We start from the raw sequence: 21,651 nt of genomic DNA, 5'->3' as shown, positions 1-21,651 counted from the left end.
ACTATTTCAAGTTAACCCTACTACTACAAATTGTAGCGACATGGGAACCGATACTTTGAATAGTCGGATGGTTTCTTTAGCGGATTATATTGAGTTCCTTCAGTATAAAGCATGTAAGGAGACATCTTTTGAGATAGCTTCTGTTGTTCAAACAGGTAATAGCGTGACTTGTTTCTCCCAATCTTCATCCTCTGAGTCTTGGGTCATTGATTCAGGTGCATCAGATCATATTTCTGGTAACAAATCTCTTTTCACTACTATTTCGTATTCTCAATCTCTTCCAAAAGTCACAATGGCCAATGGGTCTCAAACCATAGCAACTGCAATAGGTCAAGCAAGCCCACTTCCTTCCTTACCTTTAGATTAAGTCCTTTATGTTCCCAATAGTCCTTTTAATCTCATGGTTGTTAGTCGCTTAGCCAAATCACTTAAATGCGCTGTTTTATTTCTTGATGACCATGTTTTTATACAGGAACGCAGTACGGGGCGGATTATTGGTACCGGGCGTGAATCAAACGGACTTTTTTACCTTATCCTTGCTAAATCACATGAACTCACATCTTGTCTTCCTTCTACAACTTGTCCTGTTACTGATTCACCAGATTTATTACATAAACGGTTGGGACATCCCAGTTTATCAAAACTTCAGAAAATGGTATCTGGTTTATCTCACTTGTCAGCTCTAGAGTGTGAGTCATGTCAGCTCGGTAAGCATACCCGCTCCCATTTCCCTCGGCGTCTTGATAATTGAGCAGAGTCACCTTTTACTTTAGTCCATTCAGATGTTTGGGGTCCTAGTCGAGTCAGTTCCACCTTGGGATTCCGCTACTTTGTCAATTTCATTGATGATTATTCCAGGTGCACTTGGATATTTTTGATAAAAAAATCGATCTGAGTTGTTTTCTATTTTCCAGACCTTCCACGCTGAAATTCAAAATCAATTTGGGGTTTCTATTCGCACATTTCGTAGTGATAATGCCCGAGAGTATTTGTCTTCCCCATTTCAGTAGTTTATAAAGTCTCATGGGATTATTCATCAAACATCTTGTCCGTACACATCTCAACAAAATGGGGTAGCTGAAAGAAAGAATAGACATCTTATTGAAACTGCTCGTACCCTACTCATACAATCTCATGCTCCGTTGCGTTTTGGGGGGATGCAGTTCTTACATCTTGCTATCTTATTAATCGTATGTCATCTTGAGCTATCCAGAACCAAGTTCCATTCTCTGTCAGTCATGTTTTCCCACTTACCTTTGTTCTCTCTTCCACCCCGTATCTTTGGAAGCACTTGTTTTGTCCATAACCGTACTCCAGGAACAGATAAGTTAGCTCCCCGTGCTCTTAAGTGCTTTTTTTGGGTTTCTCGAAAACACAAAAGGGGTATCGATGCTACTCTCCTGACCTCCAGCGGTACCTTATGTCTGCTGATGTTACCTTCTTTGAAACCCAATCATACTTCACAGGTTCAGGTCATCACTTAGATATTTCTGAGGTACTACCAGTTTCATCTTTTGGAGATTCAGTCACTCTAGCTCCACCACCTACAGCTCCAGTTGTAGCTCCACCACCTATAGCTCCAGTTGTAGCTCTAGTAGCTCCACCACCTATAGCTCCAGTTCCTCCGCATAATCCAGTTCAACCTTCTGCAGCTCCACCACTCTTGACTTATCATCGTCGTCCACATCCAGCATCAGGCCCAGGTGATTCACTCCCCGCATCAGATTCTGCTCCTAATCTGTGTATTTATCTAGTGGTTTATGTTGATGATATTGTTATTACTGGTAATAATTAGGATGGTATTACTAATCTGAAGCAACATCTCTTTTAGCACTTCCAGACTAAGGATTTGGGCAGATTGAAGTATTTTCTAGGTATTGAGGTCGCTCAGTCTAGCTCAGGTATTGTTATTTCACAGCGGAAGTATGCCTTAGACATTCTTGAGGAGACTGGAATTATGGGTTGCAGACCTATTGACTCTCCTATGGATCCGAATGCTAAGCTTCTGCCTGGACAGGGGAGCCTCTTAGAGACCTACGAGATATAGGAGGTTAGTTGGCAAATTGAATTACCTCACAGTGACTAGACCTGACATTTCTTTTCCGGCGAGTGTTGTAAGTCAGTTTACGGATTCTCCATGTGATAGTCACTGGGATGCAGTTATTCGCATTCTTCGGTATATAAAGTCAGCTCCAGGCAAAGGATTACTATACGAGGATCGAAGCCACGAGCAGATTGTTGGGTACACAGATGCTGATTGGGCAGGATCACCTTTTGATAGACGTTCTACGTCTGGATATTGTGTTCTAGTAGGAGGTAATTTGGTCTCGTGGAAGAGCAAGAAACAGAATGTAGTTGCTCGATCTAGCGCCGAAGCCGAATATCGGGCCATGGCTATGGCGACGTGTGAGTTAGTTTGGGTCAAGCAGTTGCTCAAGGAGTTAAAGTTCGGAGAAATCAGCAAGATGGAACTAATGTGTGATAACCAAGCTGCTCTTCATATTATGTCAAATCCGGTGTTCCATGAGAGGACTAAACACATTGAGATCGACTCACTTTGTCAGAGAAAAAATACTTTCATGAGATATTATTACAAAGTTTGTAAAGTCGAATGATCAACTAGCAGATATTTTCACTAAGTCTCTTACTGATTCTCGTATTAGTTACATGTGTAACAAGCTCGGTACATATGATGTGTATGCACCGGCTTGAGGGGGAGTGTTAGTTTACAGATATATATAGTGTAGTCTTATCCCACATTGGAAGAGGACTAATATCTCCTTGCAGTGTATAGCTATAAATAGGGACCTCTTGTATTGTATTTATCATCTAATATCAATAACATATTTTCTCCTGTGCCTTCTCACAACAAGGTAAATTTAACCCCCACCCCCCAAACAAAAAAATAAAAGAAGAAGAAGATTGACTACACTACAGTAATTTTACATAGCAAGTGTATCTCACTTTAGAGAAGCAAAGAAAAGAGACAAATATCCGGGTAAAGTTGGCAGACTTGGAGATAGAAAGTCCAACTTTTCTCCTAGATTTCGAGTTAGGTTACTTTTTCCAGGAAGTTCTGTTAATCCTAGATTCCAGGTTTGTGTTTTATCAATCATTGATTAGAATTATTGTCTTAAAACTCATTCCGTCCAATATGTCAAGGAAGTTACTCTTCATCATGGGCTTGAAATCTTTCGATATTACTGAAATTGCATCAGCTAGGGCATCTAGTATGAATGGATGAAGAGGAGAAAGAACTTCATCAGAAAACTGACAATCAACACAAAGATGCTACTATGGACCTGTCGTATGATGATTGCATGTTGGAGTGTCATGGACTCATGGCAATAAGGTCAAAAGATGGACTCAGATGGATCAACTATATGAAGACTCAGTGGTTCAAAACTTCAAAATTCATGGTAGGTTTATGGCTATACGTGCAAGGCAAGGTGACCGGAGAATACAGGATGGGTGGATGTTGCACACAAAAGTTAAAGGTTCACAGGAAAGGCCCAACTTCTCAAAGGGAAGTAACAAGAGAGCTTTGATGAAGCAATGAAAACAAGAAGATGGTCGAAGAAGAAATAAGAGCCCGTTTGGATTAGCTGATTGTAAATTGCCGATAAGCTTGAAGTGCAGAAAAGCATTTTAAAGTGTTCAAAATAAGTTTTTAAATAAGCATTTACGTGTTTAGATAGACGTGTTGAAACTGATATAAGTTGTTCTTTTATTAAAATGACTAAAATATCCTTAAAAACTTTACAAAAGATTATAAATTAAAAAGTTTCTTTGTAAAGAAAAATATGAACAACGAATATGGAATGAAAAGAAAGTTAGAAAATTTATTTTGGGAAAAATATATTGTGAATTAAAAAATATTATTAAGGATAAAGTTGTAAAAGCCTTAGTCAAACTAAAAGTGCTTATAAGCTAAAAAGCCTATAAGTTGGGGGTGACCAACTTATGACTTATGGCTGATTTTAGCTTATAAGCACTTTGGGTGTTTACCAAACAGGTAAATAAGCCAAAAGGTGCTTATAAGCCAATTTGACCAGCTTATAAGCTTAGCCAAACACCCTCTAAGTCTGAAACTGAAACCCACAGCCAAAAAACTATTGGAGACTAAAGCTGTATAAATCAGACAATGGAGTCTCTACAAAATTGTCTGGTGGAAGATTTAAGGGAAACACAGGAGATGTCAACAAGCAATGAACTCAGATTCACAATAGTTGCAGGGTCTTTGAAACAAATGGCCTAAAGGTTCTTTTTGAACTACCATCAAAGAAGGAGGCAAGAAGGATCTTTAATGGGAGTTGGAGTGGGAAAAATATGAGTCTAAATTTACATTCGTGATCACCAGAAGTAGGTTGTATCTCAGAGCACTTTGAGCCAGAATGGATATGGGTCAGGTTACTGGACATGAGATTTTTGTCTCCAAGATACTTCTTCTGCTTTAGCTAGTTGCTGAATTTCCACTTGGAGTTTCATAATATTGGCTTTTTCTTCGTGGGAAAAAATAGGCTTTGAAATTCATAATATTGGCATAATATTTTTTTTTTGATTTGCACCGGGTGTCCAAGTCTCTTTGAGCCCCGACTAATCTCGGGGGTGCACAGGCCCTCGGCAAGGAGTTTCCCGCAAGTGCACCACGGTTAATTCAGGTTTTACCCAGTCCGATGGCCCTCAGAAATTGTTTGCACCCAGTGGGTTTCGAACTTGAGACCTTGAAAGGGAGCAAACCCCAAGGCTCAAGTCAATTGCCACCAGGCCAACCCCTGAGGGTTGAACTAGAGTTTATATCACCATTGGATAGAGAGCACCATAATAGTTTGTTGGAAAATGGGAGCTCATCAATCTAATGTTGTCCCCCGAGATAATGAAGATGATGAACCATGTTTCAAGACCACCACAGTTCAATAGACACACCATTGGGTACTAGAAATCATGTTAATGGGCAAGTGTGGGATTCGAATTTTGAATTCAATCCCCATACTAGATGCGAGACACGTGCTCCATTCCGAAATAAAAGGGCCCGAGGCCCTCAACAAGAAAAGCTTTCCATTATTAATAAGCTCAATCCTTTTGGGCCTCTATTAACAGAACCAGCAACGGCCGAACCTTCAACCCAACAAGCTATGGAGCAGAAATCACGAGTTGGACTTGGGAGCAAGCAGATGAGGTTGGATTTTGAAGGATTTGAAAGGGAGGCAATATAATTATTCGCCAAAATTGACACCAAGAGACTTAAAGGTCTCCAAAAAGCACCATGGTTAATCGAGTAGGCTAAAAGGTGTGAAAAATGAACTCAAAGACCAAAAGTTCAATGTCAATTACGGGGAATAGTGAAAGATTTAAGGGAGGTTTTTAAATTTTGAGGAATCGTGAAGCTGAAAATTGTAAGCTGGAACGTCAGAGGTCTTAACAGCAAGGGTTTTGAAGATGTTGATACTCAAACGGAAAGCAGATATCTATTGGAAATGGAGACCAAACTGAATTAATCTCCACTTCTACGGTGAGACAGCTTTGGTCGAATAGATGGGATGGTTATGCACACTTAGAGGGTAAAGGAAGCAAGGGAAGCATCTTAGTTCTATGAGATAAAAGATAGTGTGAAGGTATGCTAGTTGTTATAGGGTTTTACAGCTCCACTATGCTTTCTGAAAGCCTATTCGGGAATTTCAACTGACATCTTATAGGGATTTACGGTCCTAACAGAGGGAAGGGAAGAGAAGATATATGGCTGGAAATGGCTACAGCCAGAGGTTTAAGCCACGGCCCATGGGTTACTAGTGGGGATTTCAAACTTACAAGACATGTGGGAGAGAATAAAAATAATACTAGAACTAGAAGAACCAGAGATATGTGGTCTTTTTTGGAACAAATTAAGGAACTTGGGCTAATTGGCAGTTTTTTTACATAACTCTAAGGGATAACTCCACAGTTGCATCTAGAATTGATAGGATCATGTTCTCAGTAGAATGGGATGAGGAATTCAGATTTATAAAATAATTACACTGCCCAAACTTTCCTCGGATCATACTCCCCTACTTCTACAATGGAATGGGAAAGAAGTAACAGTTATTTTAAATCCGAAAACTGATGGCTAGAAAAAAGAGGGTTTCAAAGTTATTTTAACATGTCTTCTTTTATGATCAAGGGTAGTCTACATTACATTTGGAACAAAAATTAAAATTACTAAAGTCGAAATGGAAGAAATGGATTGGAGAAACTGTCAGAAATTAGATAAGAGGAAAATCTGAGTTGTTAGGCAGATACGAGACACTAACAAAAAAATGGAAGATGGGGAATCGACTGAGGATGAATTGGTAGAAAAACCAATCATTAAAATGGAGATGGAGGAAACTGCAAAGCCAAAGGAAATCTCCTCGAGAGAAAACTCAACATTCTTATGGCAAAAACAATGGGATAGGACCACTAAATTCTTTCAGAAGATGGCCAGGCCCACAGGAGATACAACCACGTAGAGAAAATAGAAGTAAACAGTACAATGAAGGAGGAATCAAAAGAGATGAAGAAAGAAATGTTAGAATTTATGAAAAACTCTACACCTAGACTAAATATTGGACCTCCACCACTCAACATGGGAGATGCCACAAAGATCAGTGAGAAAGACAACTGATTATAAAGGCCTTTTGATGAAGAAGAGGTCCTTGATGTGGTTAAAAAGTGTGCAAGTGACAACAAAGCACGAGGGTCGGATGGGTACACAATGTGGTTCTTTCAAAAATGTTGGTCAACTTTGGAAGAAGTTATTATCAGGGCCAATGAACACATCCAATCAACATGAAAGTCAGAAAAGAGCTCCAGTGCTACATACATTGCACTAATTCCTAAGAAGAAGGCTGCCAGAGAACTTAAGGACTTCACGGCCATAGGTTTATTGGAAACTTTTCAACAAGATTATTGCCAAATTGGTTACAGTAAGATTGATTAAGATCATGCCTAAGTTAATTTCCAGAACACCACGGCTTTTGTAAAACACAAATAATGGAAGCTATGTTAATAGCAAATGAATGCCTTGATTCCACAAAGGAGAGAAACCAGGGATCACGCGTAAGCTTTACAGTGGAAAAGCTTATGGTCATGTAACCTTGGGTTTTTTGCAAAATGTGCATAATGAATTAGGTTTTGAAAAGAAATGGCAGCGATTGGTATGGTTTTGCATCAGCACAGTTAGATTCTCCATTCTAACTAATGGATACGGTTTTTTTCCAACTCAAAGGGATCTGAGAAAAGGAGATCCAACTCCATTTTCGTTCTTGTTGTTTAAGGAAGGTCTCAATAGAATGATAATTTGGCAGTAAATGAAAAGGTGGATCAAGGATTCAAGGTGAACAGAGGGCAAGAAAATACTTTGACTATTTCACATCTCTTGTATGCTGATGACACCCTCATTTTTTGTGAACCTAAGGTGGGTTAATTAAGTACCTAAGGGTGATCCTAAATGTCTTTGAAGTTGTGCCTGGACTTCATGTAAATTGGTCCAAAAGTAGACTAATCCCTTTTAACTTAGTACAAGAATTACAGGGGCTGGCCACAATTCTAGGATGCCAAAGAAACCATTCTTACAGTTTACATTTGGGTTGGGAAGGTTGTAGTTTAGAATCTAGATATATAGAGTCAAAAAAGGGAAATCATTTTCCTGTTCTCCACTTTACTCTCAATCTCTCACTGATGTGTTTCAAAAGTTCAGCAAGTGATAGCTTGGTGAGTACCCTGGGGTCAGCAGGAACATGCAAAACCAACCAATTGTAGCTCCAGTGTTTGCAAGGGTGAGGAGTGATGCATGAACCCACATCCAAATCACTTCCATTTTACACATAATAAAGAACTCAACAGAAGAAAAAGAGACTTATAGACATACTTGAGTGCAAGTCTAGCTGCCAATTGTTTATCCTTCAAACGCAGACAGTACTGCCAGCTATGGCTCCAATTATGGTTGCCTGAGTAACCTTGAGACTGTCCAGACAATATATTTTCCTCTCCGCGTTCAATTAGTAACTGAAGCAACCGATCTGAGGCTCCAATTTGCAAGAAACGATCAGAAATGGCAAGAGCATCCATCAATTTTCCTTCATCAATCAACCTGTTGACATGAAAAATGTTAAAGGTGAGCCTACACTCTTCCAGGTAGCCACTGTTAAGATGCATAAAACTTACACTATATATCGTTTTCAATAATGAAAGAGAAAATAGTAACCATGAATTGCAACAACTGCAGTGTGAACATAGCCCTTACGGGAAGGAATTATAGACAGAGACTGCAGAAAAGGATGAACAGAAAACAAGGAAATAAGATACAAGATAGAGAAATTTGCAAAAAGAACAAACCAACTTAAACCAAAGAGGTTTTGTGAACTAGAACACCCTCTAAGGGATGCAGTTCCCTATGCATTATTGAAGGTGAGTTAATGAAACCAAAATACAGTTGTTAGGAAGAGGAAGGTGGTTTCAGCGGCTAATATTCATTTCAACTAAAGAACTGCTTAAGCAGGCAGAAATATAACACCATTTAGACAGAAAACCCCCCTTCTTCTTTTTTTAATAAGTAATGTAAGTCTTTTATTAACAGTAAGTGTCACCAACAAGGTACTTGGTCAGCACAACAGTGAGAGTGAAATTCTACCTCTCAAGTATGCAGGGACTCGAATTCAACAGCATTTTCAGGATCTTCTACATGCTCTCCATACACCAAAGGTACGTATTCTCCAAGTATTTAAGTTATGCAAAAGATAAGGATAAAGTTCTATCCTCGAAACATATATGGTTATTTCACTCCAAAAATGTGCAAAAAGTACAGAGTAATGACGTTGCATAGCTTTCTCTGACTCTTCTTCACCTCTGTCCCTACCAGCTGCTTACACTATCCACCAACTTCCCAGGCATCATCTAATAATTCCAAATAAGTTCAACAACATAGACAATATCTACTACTCCCTCCGTTTCAATTTATATCAACCTATTTCCTTTTTAGTCCGTGCCAAAAAGGACCCCTTTCCATATTTGGAAACGATTTACCTTTATGCAATGATTTATAGCCACACAAAATATATGTGCCTCATTCTACACTACAAGTTCAAAAGTCTTCACTTTTTTCTTAAACTCCGTGCCCAATCAAATAGGTTCACATAAATCGAAACGGATGGAGTATATGTATTTACATTGCAGGAGTAGGTGCTTCACTGATTTAGTGTTATTTTTGCTGTGAAAGGGTGCACTACTCAGCTGAACCCTTTCCTCGGCAAGTTGTCATGTGTTAGACATGCTTCATGTCAAAAACCCACACAAAACCACCCACTTCTTTTTCTTTTCTTCTTCTTCTTTTTTTTTTTTTTTGGGGGGGGGGGGGGCAGTGATCACCCAAATCGTGTTCCATAGCCAGTATACCTTCTAGCAACCAATCACAACATGCTTTTACTGAGAAGTTTCCATCGATTTCAAACACACCTACAAGGTAATCGTGTTGGTCTTCCTTGAGCAAAAACCTTCAAGTTTACCAATCAGCTCGCTGACATTTCTAGTAAATTTCTTCTAAATTGCATGTTCCAGCATCCATCATTAAGGCAGTCAGCCAAAGTGCAAAATTTGACAGTGACCAGATTATACAGATTAGGAAACTCCAACATACCATTTTCCAGCCACCTATCCTGCCAAATTCTAATCCTCTACCATTCCCCACATTTAGTTTTATTACTTCAGTAAACACTACCACGGGTTCCTTATTTGTTTTCTGCAGTTGCACCACCAAATCTATCATCAGGCTGAGAGCTTCCATCACCGATAGAAATAGGAAAGAAGAAAGAGGATCCCCTTGTCTCAACTCCTTTTGCAGGAAAAGAAACCTGTTGGTGCTCAACTAATAAGTATTGAAAATCTGGTAGGAGAGAATAGATTTAATCCATTCATCCACTTACAACCAAATCCCAACAGTTTCAGCATCTTGAGAAGAAAAAACCAATTCATAATTCCATATGCTTTTACCAAATCCATTTTACAAAGGATACCTTCTTCCACTTTTCTCAATGGAGGGCATTCTTAGCAGTTAGTGTTGTATCCATGATTTGCTTCTGCCAGGTAGATGCATTTTTATTCCCAATAATCAACCGCATCACTTTCTTCATCTTTTTCTGTTAGAACTTCAGATATGATCTTGTACATGCTTCCCAGAAGACTGATTGGTTGGAAATCTTTCAGTTCAACTGCCTATATCTTCATTGGTAGTAAGACGATGAATGTAGTACTTTAACTTTTCGCAAGTGTGCCTTTCTGACAAAAGTGCCTAACAGGTTAACAAACACCCACAATGTCATTCTTCAAGGATTTCAGAGGCATCATGTCACGATAAATCCACGATAGGTGGGGCCTTATCACCAGCACTGCTCATTCTGACTGCACCAACTTAGATAACTTGAACGCGCTTTAGAACTGTTGTCTTAACTAGAAAAGGTTCACTTGCGCTAAATATACAAACAAACAAAGATTTTCAAGGAAGCATAATACATAATCTCCCGTATCTCCAACATTGACAATCTCCCGTTGTCTTCAATCTAGAGGTATGTGCATAACTTATGCTTCACCACAAGGAGATTTGTCTTTATGCTATATTAGGAAATAAGTTTCACGTATCTCCTACAAACAGCCTAGAGAAGGATCATTCATGGTTAGCAGCTAGAGGAGCAACATTTCCAGCAAAGAACCTGACGGAAAGGATGATCATTTATGTCAGTTGGTGCTACATTTGCATATGTACGGGAGAAGAATTGAATCATCTCTTATTGCATTGTAAAGTAACAGCACGCTTGTGGTGGGTGGTAACGAATGGAGTTTGGAGTGCATTGGCTGATGCCAAGCACTGTCAAGGAGGCATAGCCACATAGCATATACGAGAAGGAAGAGAAGATCCATCGCATAGGATATTCCCCCTTTAGCTCTTACGTGGGTAATATGACAACAACAACAGCAACAACCCAGTGAAATCCCACAAGTGGGGTTTGGGGAAAGAGAGAAATAGGAGAGCATTTGAATGGTGTTGGAAAGACTTCGTACATTTGAGAAGTAGCCTTAGATGATTAAGCCACTTAAAATATTTTTATACAAGTTCTCTACTTTTCGTATACTTCTCATACAGGTGTTTCCCCACATGTTCATGAGATTATTTACCTCATCGAAAAAACAAATAGCCTATAGAAGATTCGTACATGAGATCTATTATTTCCTCTACTAGCAAAATTCTCAAGGATCTTCTTGCTCCTTAGCCCAGAAGATATTAGAAGTTCATATTTTAATGTTCTATATATACACTTTCTGCTGCAAATGATCATTGTTTTCCAGACCTGTACCCAATCCCTAAGGTTCAGCCACTGTTATGCTGGCTCATGGGGGATGAGACCAAGTTTCAGCTCCCCAAACACGATACGTACGCTAATTTCTTCATGATTATTGTCCAGTGCAAGCGAATCCCACAAGACAAGCAGGTTAGATCAGCAAAAACACTATGGATGACACAAGCAAGACCAACTTTATATGAACAACAATTGTCAAAACAAAAATAAAGGAGATGGAGTACCGTTCCACAGCTTTCTCATATGGGCCTTCATTCTCGCAATCAAAAGAAAGAAAAACTGTAGTACAATCAGAACTTTCGGATTTTAGGGAATCGTGCCAAGGATCAGAAGATCCTCCCATTTCTTTCTTGATCTCCTGGGCATTTATTGATATATTATTACTACCAGCAAGTTCATCAACTTCAGAGTCAGCATCACTATCATGATCACGAAATCGCTTCATAGCAGTTTTGCATTCAGGTACATCTTTGCCATCCCTCGTTGTGTGATCAGCCATTATCGCAAATTCTGAGACTCGATGAAGATTGGTCTGCATCTGTATCCAGCGATTCAGGGTAGGGAACCTGCTCAGGAAGTCATGACAAGAAACTGACCAAAAAGATAAAAGAAAAAAAGTATCCGCATATGTCACATATATTAGTGATCCATTTTACAAACTCAATTTAGCATGTTACAAACCTCTCAGATTGGTCAAGTGCGAACTCAAAGAATAACCTATCAGCATCAGGAGTTTGTAACGAGCAACTTTTCAGAGATCTAGATACAGTAGTATCCCTGCCACGATAAAGTATAGAACTTCCAAAGACGCATGCTAATACAGCTCTAACTGGGGATAATTTGATGAGATGCTTCACTATATCCAATTGGAGAGGATAAAGAGGTAATTCAACATCCCCTGAGGAAGGGGTGAAAGACCCAGGCTTGGCCTCTCTGCATGAAGGGGATATTACTCTATTTTCAGAGAAATTCTCAGTGTGTGTAGGAATTACTGGGATGCAAGCCCAACCATGACCATATCTTGGAGGATAAACTGGAGGCACACAAGCAGAAATCACTTCATGAACAAAATCAGCATTCATAATTTCTGCTGCCTTTTCAGCTGCATCGGTACTGCCTTGCTCAAACACTAGACGAGTTAAAAGCTGCGAGCAAAGTGATGAACAGAAAAGTGAGCAAGTTAAGACCAAACAGAAATAAGAATAATATCATCTTAGCATATATTTTGTGAGAGCAAGAAAGCTCTAATGAAATATTTTAGACCAAGCATGTTGCTTCCCGTCTTTAACTTTATCCTCTCTCAATCTGCTATCTTCTTTGCAAGAGGAGCGGTATTGCTTAGCTAAATACCATAAATGTTACCTCTAAAGAATGTGAGATCCTAATAAAATTCAAATCCAGGGTTCTACAACAAAACTTGTTACTAGACTTTCACGTTACTTTTGCCAGTTCACACAGTTCCCCGCAATGGTAATAAAAGATGGAAAAAGAAAGCTTACGTCTTTAGGCCATTCATACACTAGTGAGAAGTAGTTGAAATCATGAGTGGTATCAGTCCCATCAACAATGTCCCCAATGGCAGCAAGGTAGAGAACAAATTGTGATAGAAATGTGGTCATTCTGGAGCTGAACGTCCCGAATAATCTTTTTCCAGTTTCCTTGACATCATATCCACCAGAAGGTATATTGTTGTCACCAGCTGCTGAAGTTATCAGAAGCTGCTTCAAGATTTTCAACCCAAGCCCAATAACACCATTTCTGCTGTACAGTAACAATCCTTTCCTGTCAGAACGTGAGCCATCCTCCTTAACCTGTTCCCTCTCTGTTTCTTCATCGGCTAGAGCTCTTGCCAAATTGTGGAGCTTACCTAAATTTTTCCAAAGCACCAAAAATTTATATGCATGACTTTTGAGAGAGTAAGTACACGCATACAGGAAAATCCATAGGGATCTAGCTAAACATTCAAGAATAAAAACATAATTGAAACATGCAATTACATCAAAAAAGTAGAAGCAATAAAGAGGGAGAGATAGAGACGAAACGCACATGGAGAGGAGGAAGAAAATGAAGGGAGAGAAACAATAAGATAGCCTCACCACTTATTCTATTTAATTCTCCAACCCACAAAACTTGCAACTACCAACAATAGATGTCATAAAGAGAGGATAAAGAAGCAAAAACTAACCGCTAAGAAACTGTCTCTTCCCCATATGAGCATCTTCAATCATTTGATGCAGCATGGCTAGTGCACGCTCCTTATGACCTTGCCGGTGAAAATCCTTTGAGGATAAAAGGATCATTTCTCCGGTTAAAATGTCTTGAAGAGCTGAAGGCTTATCCTGAAATTGTCAGACAGGTTTTCCAATTATTAACTCGATATTAGTATTCTAAAGCACGGGCAAGGGGACTACCATGGACCAAACCAGAGATGCTACATCAAGCATTCTGATGATATTTTTTTATTCCGGGCGTAGCACTAATTTGATAAAAGTTGTGTATAAGGAAGAGAAATAATTAGTAGCATAAAAAATGAGGAAGGCAACAGAGAGGCGGAGACAAGGTGTCCTCCGGTTACAAGAAAAGTAAAGTAACTACAAAATGAATCTCGGCAGATCTCTTTAAAAATGGTTAAAGCTATTACTAGAATAATCCTACAACGATGCAACATATAGAATCACGAAAACTAGTGTGCAAAACTTATGCTGGAGCAATTCTCTTTCCTCAAAAAGCAAATGCACTACATAATTCGAGCTTTGCGCACTTTCAAGTGTATTCCTTCTTTAATGCTATCAAGACACTTGTGAGAAAAGAGCAAAAACTGATGTTGGCCAATCTGAAAGAGCCTTAGCGCATCTTTCATTTGTTGTCACTAAAGAAGGCAAGAGTTGTGAACATCAAAGACTTTACCTATAAGGTCCTTTAAAATTTAAAAATTAGATGACATGATGTCAATGTCTCAGAACACTTTTGTGGAAGGCGGAATTATTAGGTGCAGGCACTGGTTGCGAACAAGTTAGTTGCATCCAGGATAAGGGGTGGAAATGGGATCTATAATGCAAATTAGACCAGGAAAAGGCCTACAACCTGTTAACTGTGGCTTTCCGGCAGTGTTGTCAAAGGCGCGCTTAAAGCGCGCTTAAGCCCTGAAGCAAGGCTCAAAACATGTTGAGCGATTCGCCTTTAGTATCACATCAAGGCTCGAAGGCATACTATTCCTTGCCAATGAGTGTAATCATGAAAAGGCAACATTAAACAATTGATATTTCACTTTATCGTAATCTTTTTCCAATTTCTTTATCCATATATTTGTTATTCATGCTTATAATTATTAGTCTTGTACTAAATATACATATTTTTACTTTTTCTCCAGTTGCGCCTTTTTTCATTAAAGCTCACGCTTTATTTGCGTTTTGCGCTTAAAGCCCCAACGTACCTTAGAGCTTTTTTGCGCTTTTCGCCTTTGATAAAACTGCTTTCCGGACACTTTTTTTTTAGAATGTGCGTTCCAGACATTTTTCTGGAGAGAATAGGGTAAGGAGAAAAGTGGAATCTGTATTTGTATATCTACAATGAAGTTTTCAATTGGGGTCAGTGGAAATTTCACAGGTTTCTTCGAGAGAACAACGGTCCTATGACAAGGCGATCATCCATCACCCATGCTGCTCATTTGTGTCAGAGAAGCACTAAGCAAATGATGGAGCAGCATGGGAAGATATTTGAGTGGATTCACAGCAAGGAGAGAAAGACAAGATAGTGGTGTCCCATTTGCAAGATAGTTTACAGGTGCCTCATTTTTTACTCGTTCTCTTTGTGGATGATACACCTGTGTTGTAATTGTTAATTTACAGCATGTATATAGTGTAGTATTGTCCCACATGGTATCAGAGCAATTGTGAGAGACTTATCGCTGTGCATAAATTCCAGCGATTCTGGGAAAGAGAAATCAGTATTTTTTAAGGTTGTTTTCTATCTGCTTTATTTCTGTCAGTGTTGTGCAAAATCCAACACTACCACAAGAGTCGTCACTGTCCGGCGACCAAACCCCAGTGAACAACTCCGGCAGAAGCAGCCTCACGCGCCTCCACGCGCCACCAGAAGCTCACGCGCGTGAGCTCACGCGCCAGCGCGTACGACCACTTCCGGCCATTTTTTGAAAATCCTCCTTCAGAACAGTTGGGTCGCCTGGTAATTCCGATCCTACCCCTACTGTTTTCATTTCATTCCGACAACTTTGAGTTTTTTCCGGTAGCTACAGTACTATTCCGACACTATTCCGATAGCTACAGTAGATTCCGGCAGCTACAGTATTTCAGTATTCTGTTTCTGTGTTTCCGTACACTGTTTCAGTGAATTACAGTTGATTCTTTCTCCTATTTGGTAATAATTTGCAACAATGTCTTTGGGATTTGATGCTTTTGGGTCTAGAAACATGAGTTCTGGAAACTCTAGTGCTATTATTACCTCGGAACCTTTAATGGGAGGTTCAAACTACTTAGCTTGGGCTTCATCTGTCGAGTTATGGTGTAGAGGTCAAGGTGTTCAAGATCATCTAATCAAACAGTCTAGCGATGGAGATGAAAAGGCAATAGCACTTTGGGCAAAAATCGATGCTCAGTTATGTAGCATCTTGTGGCGATCTATTGATTCCAAGTTGATGCCCTTGTTTCGTCCATTCCAGACATGTTATTTGGTTTGGGCAAAGGCACGCACCTTATACACTAATGACATATCTCGCTTCTATGATGTGATATCACGGATGACAAACTTAAAGAAGCAGGAATTGGATATGTCTACTTACTTGGGTCAAGTACAGGCAGTCATGGAGGAATTTGAGAAGTTGATGCCAGTTTCGGCTAGTGTGGAAAAACAACAAGAGCAGCGACAGAAGATGTTTCTCGTTCTTACCCTCGCTGGACTTCCTAATGATCTTGATTCAGTACGCGACCAGATTTTGGCTAGTCCGTCTGTCCCAACAGTTGATGAATTATTCTCTCGATTACTCCGCCTTGCTGCAGCACCAAGTCCACCAGTGAGCTCATCACAGATACTTGATTCCTCTGTTCTTGCATCCCAGACAATGGATGTTCGGGCATCTCAAACTATGGAGCATAGACGAGGAGGAGTTCGTTTTGGAAGATCTAGACCCAAGTGTTCTTATTGTCACAAACTTGGACACACTCGTGAAATGTGTTATTCCTTACATGGTCGTCCACCCAAAAATGCTTACATTGTTCAGACCGAGACTCCAGGTAACCAAGGATTTTCTTTATCTAAAGAAGAATATAATGAGCTCCTTCAGTATCGAGCAAGTAAGCAGACATCTCCACAAGTAGCCTCAGTTGCTCAGACTGATACTTCTGTTTCTGGTAATTCTTTTGCTTGTGTTTCCCAGTCTAGCACTCTTGGCCCATGGGTCATGGACTCCGGCGCTTCTTATCACATCTCTGGTAATATATCACTTTTGTCAAATATTGTATATTCACAGTCTCTTCCCACTGTTACTTTAGCCAATGGATGTCAAACTAAGGCAAAAGGAGTTGGACAAGCTAATCCCTTGTCTTCTATCACCCTAGATTCCGTTCTTTATGTTCCTGGCTGTCCTTTTAGTCTTGCATCTGTTAGTCGTTTGACTCGTGCCCTCCATTGTGGTATATACTTTATTGATGATTCTTTTATTATGCAGGACCGCAGTACGGGACAGACAATTGGTACAGGACGTGAATCAGAAGGCCTTTACTACCTTAACTCACTCAGTCCTTCCACAACATGTCTAGTTACAGATCCTCCAGATCTAATCCACAGACGTTTAGGACATCCGAGTTTATCCAAACTTCAGAAGATGGTGCCTAGTTTATCTAGTTTGTCTACATTAGATTGTGAGTCGTGTCAACTTGGGAAACATACCCGAGCCTCCTTTTCGCGTAGTGTTGAGAGTCATGCATAGTCTGTCTTCTCCTTAGTTCATTTTGATATATGGGGTCCTAGTAGAGTCAGTTCATTCTTGGGATTTCGTTACTTTGTCAGTTTCATTGATGATTATTCAAGATGTACTTGGCTTTTCTTAATGAAAGATCGTTCTGAGTTATTTTCTATATTCCAGAGTTTCTGTGCTGAAATCAAAAACCAATTTGGTGTTTCTATTCGCATTTTTCGCAGTGATAATGCCTTAGAATATTTATCTTCTCAATTTCAGCAATTTATGACTTCTCAGGGAATTATTCATCAGACATCTTGTCCTTATACCCCTCAGCAAAATGGGGTTGCTGAGAGAAAGAATAGGCACCTTATTGAGACTGCTCGCACATTTCTAATTGAATCTCGTGTTCCGTTGCATTTTTGGGGCGATGCAGTTCTCACAGCTTGTTATTTGATTAATCGGATGCCTTCATCTCCCATCAAGAATCAGATTCCGCATTCAGTATTGTTTCCCCAGTCACCCTTATACTCTCTTCCACCTCGTGTTTTTGGGAGCACGTATTTTGTTCATAACTTAGCCCCTGGGAAAGATAAGTTAGCTCCCCGTGCTCTCAAGTGTGTCTTCCTTGGTTATTCTCGTGTTCAGAAGGGATATCGTTGTTATTCTCCAGATCTTCGTAGGTACCTTATGTCAGCTGACGTCACATTTTTTTAGTCTAAACCTTTCTTTACCTCTGCTGACCACCATGATATATCTGAGGTCTTACCTATACCGACCTTTGAGGAGTTTACTATAGCTCCTCCTCCACCTTCGACCACAGAGTTTTCATCCATACCAACCGTTGAGGAGTCTAGTGTTGTTCCCCCTAGTTCCCCGGCCACAGGAACACCACTCTTGACTTATCATCGTCGTTTGCGTCCTCCATCAGGCCCAACTGGTTCTCGTCCTGTACCTGACCCTGCTCCTGCTGCGAACCCTGCTCCTAGTACACCGATTGCACTTCGGAAAGGTATAAGGACCACACTTAACCCTAATCCTCATTATGTCGGTTTGAGCTATTATCGTCTGTCATCTCCCCATTATGCTTTTATATCTTCTTTGTCCTCAGTTTCCATCCCTAAGTCTACAGGTGAAGCGTTGTCTCATCCAGGATGGCGCCAGGCTATGAGTGACGAGATGTCTGCTTTACATACAAGTGGTACTTGGGAGCTTGTTCCTCTTCCCTCAGGTAAATCTACTGTTGGTTGTCGTTGGGTTTATGCAGTCAAAGTTGGTCCCGATGGACAGATTGATCGACTTAAGGCCCGTCTTGTTGCCAAAGGATATACTCAGATATTTGCGCTCGATTACAGTGATACCTTCTCTCCCGTGGCTAAAGTGGCTTCAGTCCGCCTTTTTCTATCCATGGCTGCGGTTCGTCATTGGCCCCTCTATCAGCTGGACATTAAAAATGCCTTTCTTCACGGTGATCTTGAGGATGAGATTTATATGGAGCAACCACCTGGTTTTGTTGCTCAGGGGGAGTCTCGTGGCCTTGTATGTCGCTTGCGTCGGTCACTTTATGGTCTAAAGCAGTCTCCTCGAGCCTGGTTTGGTAAGTTCAGCACGGTTATCCAGGAGGTTGGCATGATTCGTAGTGAAGCTGATCACGCTGTGTTTTATCGGCACTCTGCTTCAAGTCTCTGTATTTATCTGGTAGTCTATGTTGATGATATTGTTATTACTGGCAATGATCAGGATGGTATTACCAACCTGAAACAGCATCTCTTCCAGCACTTCCAAACTAAGGATCTAGGCAGATTGAAGTACTTTCTGGGTATTGAGGTTGCCCAGTCTAGCTCAGGTATTGTTATTTCTCAAAGAAAATATGCTTTAGACATTCTTGAGGAGACGGGGATGATAGGTTGCAGACCTGTTGACACTCCGATGGATCCGAATTCTAAACTTATGCCAGGACAGGGGGAGCTGCTTAGCGATCCTGCAAGCTATAGGCGGCTGGTTGGAAAATTAAATTATCTCACAGTGACTAGACCCGACATTTCCTATCCTGTGAGTGTGGTAAGTCAGTTTATGAATTCCCCCTGTGATAGCCATTGGGATGCAGTTGTCCGCATTATTCGATATATAAAATCGGCTCCAGGCAAAGGGTTACTCTTTGAGGATCGAGATCATGAGCAGATCATTGGATACTCAGATGCTGATTGGGCAGGATCACCTTCTGATAGACGTTCTACGTCTGGATATTGTGTTTTAGTATGAGGAAATTTGGTGTCCTGGAAGAGCAAGAAACAGAATGTAGTTGCTCGGTCTAGTGCAGAGGCAGAATATCGAGCAATGGCTATGGCAACATGTGAGCTAGTCTGGACCAAACAATTGCTCAAGGTATTGAAATTTGGTGAAATCAGTAGGATGGAACTTGTGTGCGATAATCAAGCTGCCCTTCATATTGCATCAAATCCGGTGTTCCATGAGAGAACTAAACACATTGAGATTGATTGTCACTTCGTCAGAGAAAAGATACTTTCAGGAGAGATTGCTACAAAGTTTGTGAGGTCAAATGATCAACTTGCAGATATCTTCACCAAGTCTCTCACTGGTCCTCGTATTAGTTATATATGTAACAAGCTCGGTACATATGATTTGTATGCACCGGCTTGAGGGGGAGTGTTAATTTACAGCATGTATATAGTGTAGTATTGTCCCACATTGGTAGAGGAGTAGTATGTCCTTGTATAGTATAGCTATAAATAAGGACCTCTTGTGTAGTATTATTCATTCATTCAATATATCAATAACATATTTTCTCCCGTGCCTTCTCACACTAATGATGCAGAGACGAACCAGCTTCACCATCTAAGGAACAAATTGTTAAGGTTTCAAGCGGTTTCAAGATTGAGGACAAATCTAAGAAATTAAAGATAATTCTAATGGAAAAGAAAATCATTAGGCAAAGGCTCTTAACTATAAGGTTGGCTCTCTTCCAGTAATTTAATGGGGTTTTCCATTTGGGTGCAACAAACAAGGGCAGTACAATATGAAACCTGGTAGTTGAGAAGTTTTAAAAGAGGCTTGCTGGATGATAAAAGAGAGATTTATCAAAGATACGAAAAGGATACTGATAAAGAGCATGTCGTCTGCATTCTAGCATACTACATGTCACTACTACACATATCAGCGACAATGACACAAAGATTGGAGAAGCTACAAATACGATTGGACAGGTTGGACCTGAAAAAGTACCTTCTTGTTAATCATTTACATCAATGAAGATAGGAGTCTTGCGGATAGGAATTTAAGAGTTTCCAATAAAGCCTTATTAGGAAAATGGTGACAAAGTTTTGGTGGAAGAGCAAGCACTGTGGAGGCAGACAAAGAGTTAGGGGAACAAACCAGACCATGCAATTATTACGGTGGCGCTAGGGAAGAGTATAATAAAAGGGTGGAAATAATTCTAAAGAAATATGAAACTTAGAGCAGGGAATTGAGCCAAAATCATCTTTTGGAAGCAAAAAAATTGGTGCAGTTAGCCCCTTTTGTGGAACTTTTCCGTCCATTTCCAATATCTCAAGCTAGCAGAAAGTTGTAGTTTCCCAGGTTTGCAATGAATAGCGTGGTGAAGTTTATGGGGTCTACTACTACAACAACAACAACAACAACAAACCTAGTGTAATCCCATCAAGTCGGGTATGGGAGGGTAGAGTATAGGCAAACCTTACCCCTACCTTGTGAAGGTAGAGAAGCTGTGTCTGATAGACCCCCCCGGCTCCAAGTAAAAGTGAAAAAGAGGCGGACACAACAAAGGCAGCTCGGTGCACTAAGCTCCCGCTATGCGCGGGGTTCGGGGAAGGGTATTGTACGCGGTCTTACCCTGCATTTCTGCAAGAGGTTGTTTCCACGGCTCGAACCCGTGACCTCCTAGTCACATGACAGCAACTTTACCAGTTACGCCAAATCAAAGCACGGAGACAAACATATAGCAAACAGATCTATAAAAAAGTAATAGAAATCGAGAAAGAAGAAAAATATCAAGTGCTACTCCATACTTAATCTTCATGTGCTGAAAAAACATTTGGCTAAATAAGGGACATTTGGCATTTAATAGAAGGGAAACTTAGCCATACAGCGCACACACCATACTTAAACCAGGATTATAGTTACCAGTACAAGTAAGTCAAGGAATCGAGAATTCACCAACTAATGCAACTCCACTCACCTGTTCCAGTTGTTCCTGTAGACGCTTAAGAACGCGCTTGATTACAGATATCATTGCCACTTCACGAATCTGATCCCAGTAGGTTGACCCAATTTTAGGGGAATTACCAGGGTAAATCTCTGACAACATAACTTGAGCCTGCATACCCCAAAAGTTCA

General features: G+C 40.2%; 1 protein-coding gene across 5 annotated transcripts in view; it reads right to left on the bottom strand.

Moving 5' to 3' along the window:
- Nucleotides 1–21,651, bottom strand: part of LOC107773091 (uncharacterized) — an 81,901-nt gene that overhangs the window by 39,742 nt on the left and 20,508 nt on the right. For all 5 annotated transcript variants that reach the window (XR_012706081.1, XR_012706080.1, XM_075246646.1 and 2 more), the window contains 6 exons: nt 21,494–21,631; nt 13,549–13,702; nt 12,863–13,230; nt 12,045–12,508; nt 11,588–11,929; nt 7,886–8,107 (listed from right to left, as the gene is read on the bottom strand). Coding sequence is in view for 3 of the 5 variants with exons in the window: in XM_075246646.1 (XP_075102747.1) it covers nt 7,886–8,107; nt 11,588–11,929; nt 12,045–12,508; nt 12,863–13,230; nt 13,549–13,702; nt 21,494–21,631 (1,688 nt within the window). In the remaining 2 variants the exon portion in view is untranslated. The remainder of the gene's footprint in view (nt 1–7,885; nt 8,108–11,587; nt 11,930–12,044; nt 12,509–12,862; nt 13,231–13,548; nt 13,703–21,493; nt 21,632–21,651) is intronic.

The sequence above is a fragment of the Nicotiana tabacum genome, chromosome 23, assembly GCF_000715075.1.
Source record: "Nicotiana tabacum cultivar K326 chromosome 23, ASM71507v2, whole genome shotgun sequence".
NCBI lineage: Eukaryota > Viridiplantae > Streptophyta > Magnoliopsida > Solanales > Solanaceae > Nicotiana > Nicotiana tabacum.
Note: the sequence above shows the minus strand (reverse complement) of the source record. Positions and strands in the feature narration are given on the sequence as shown.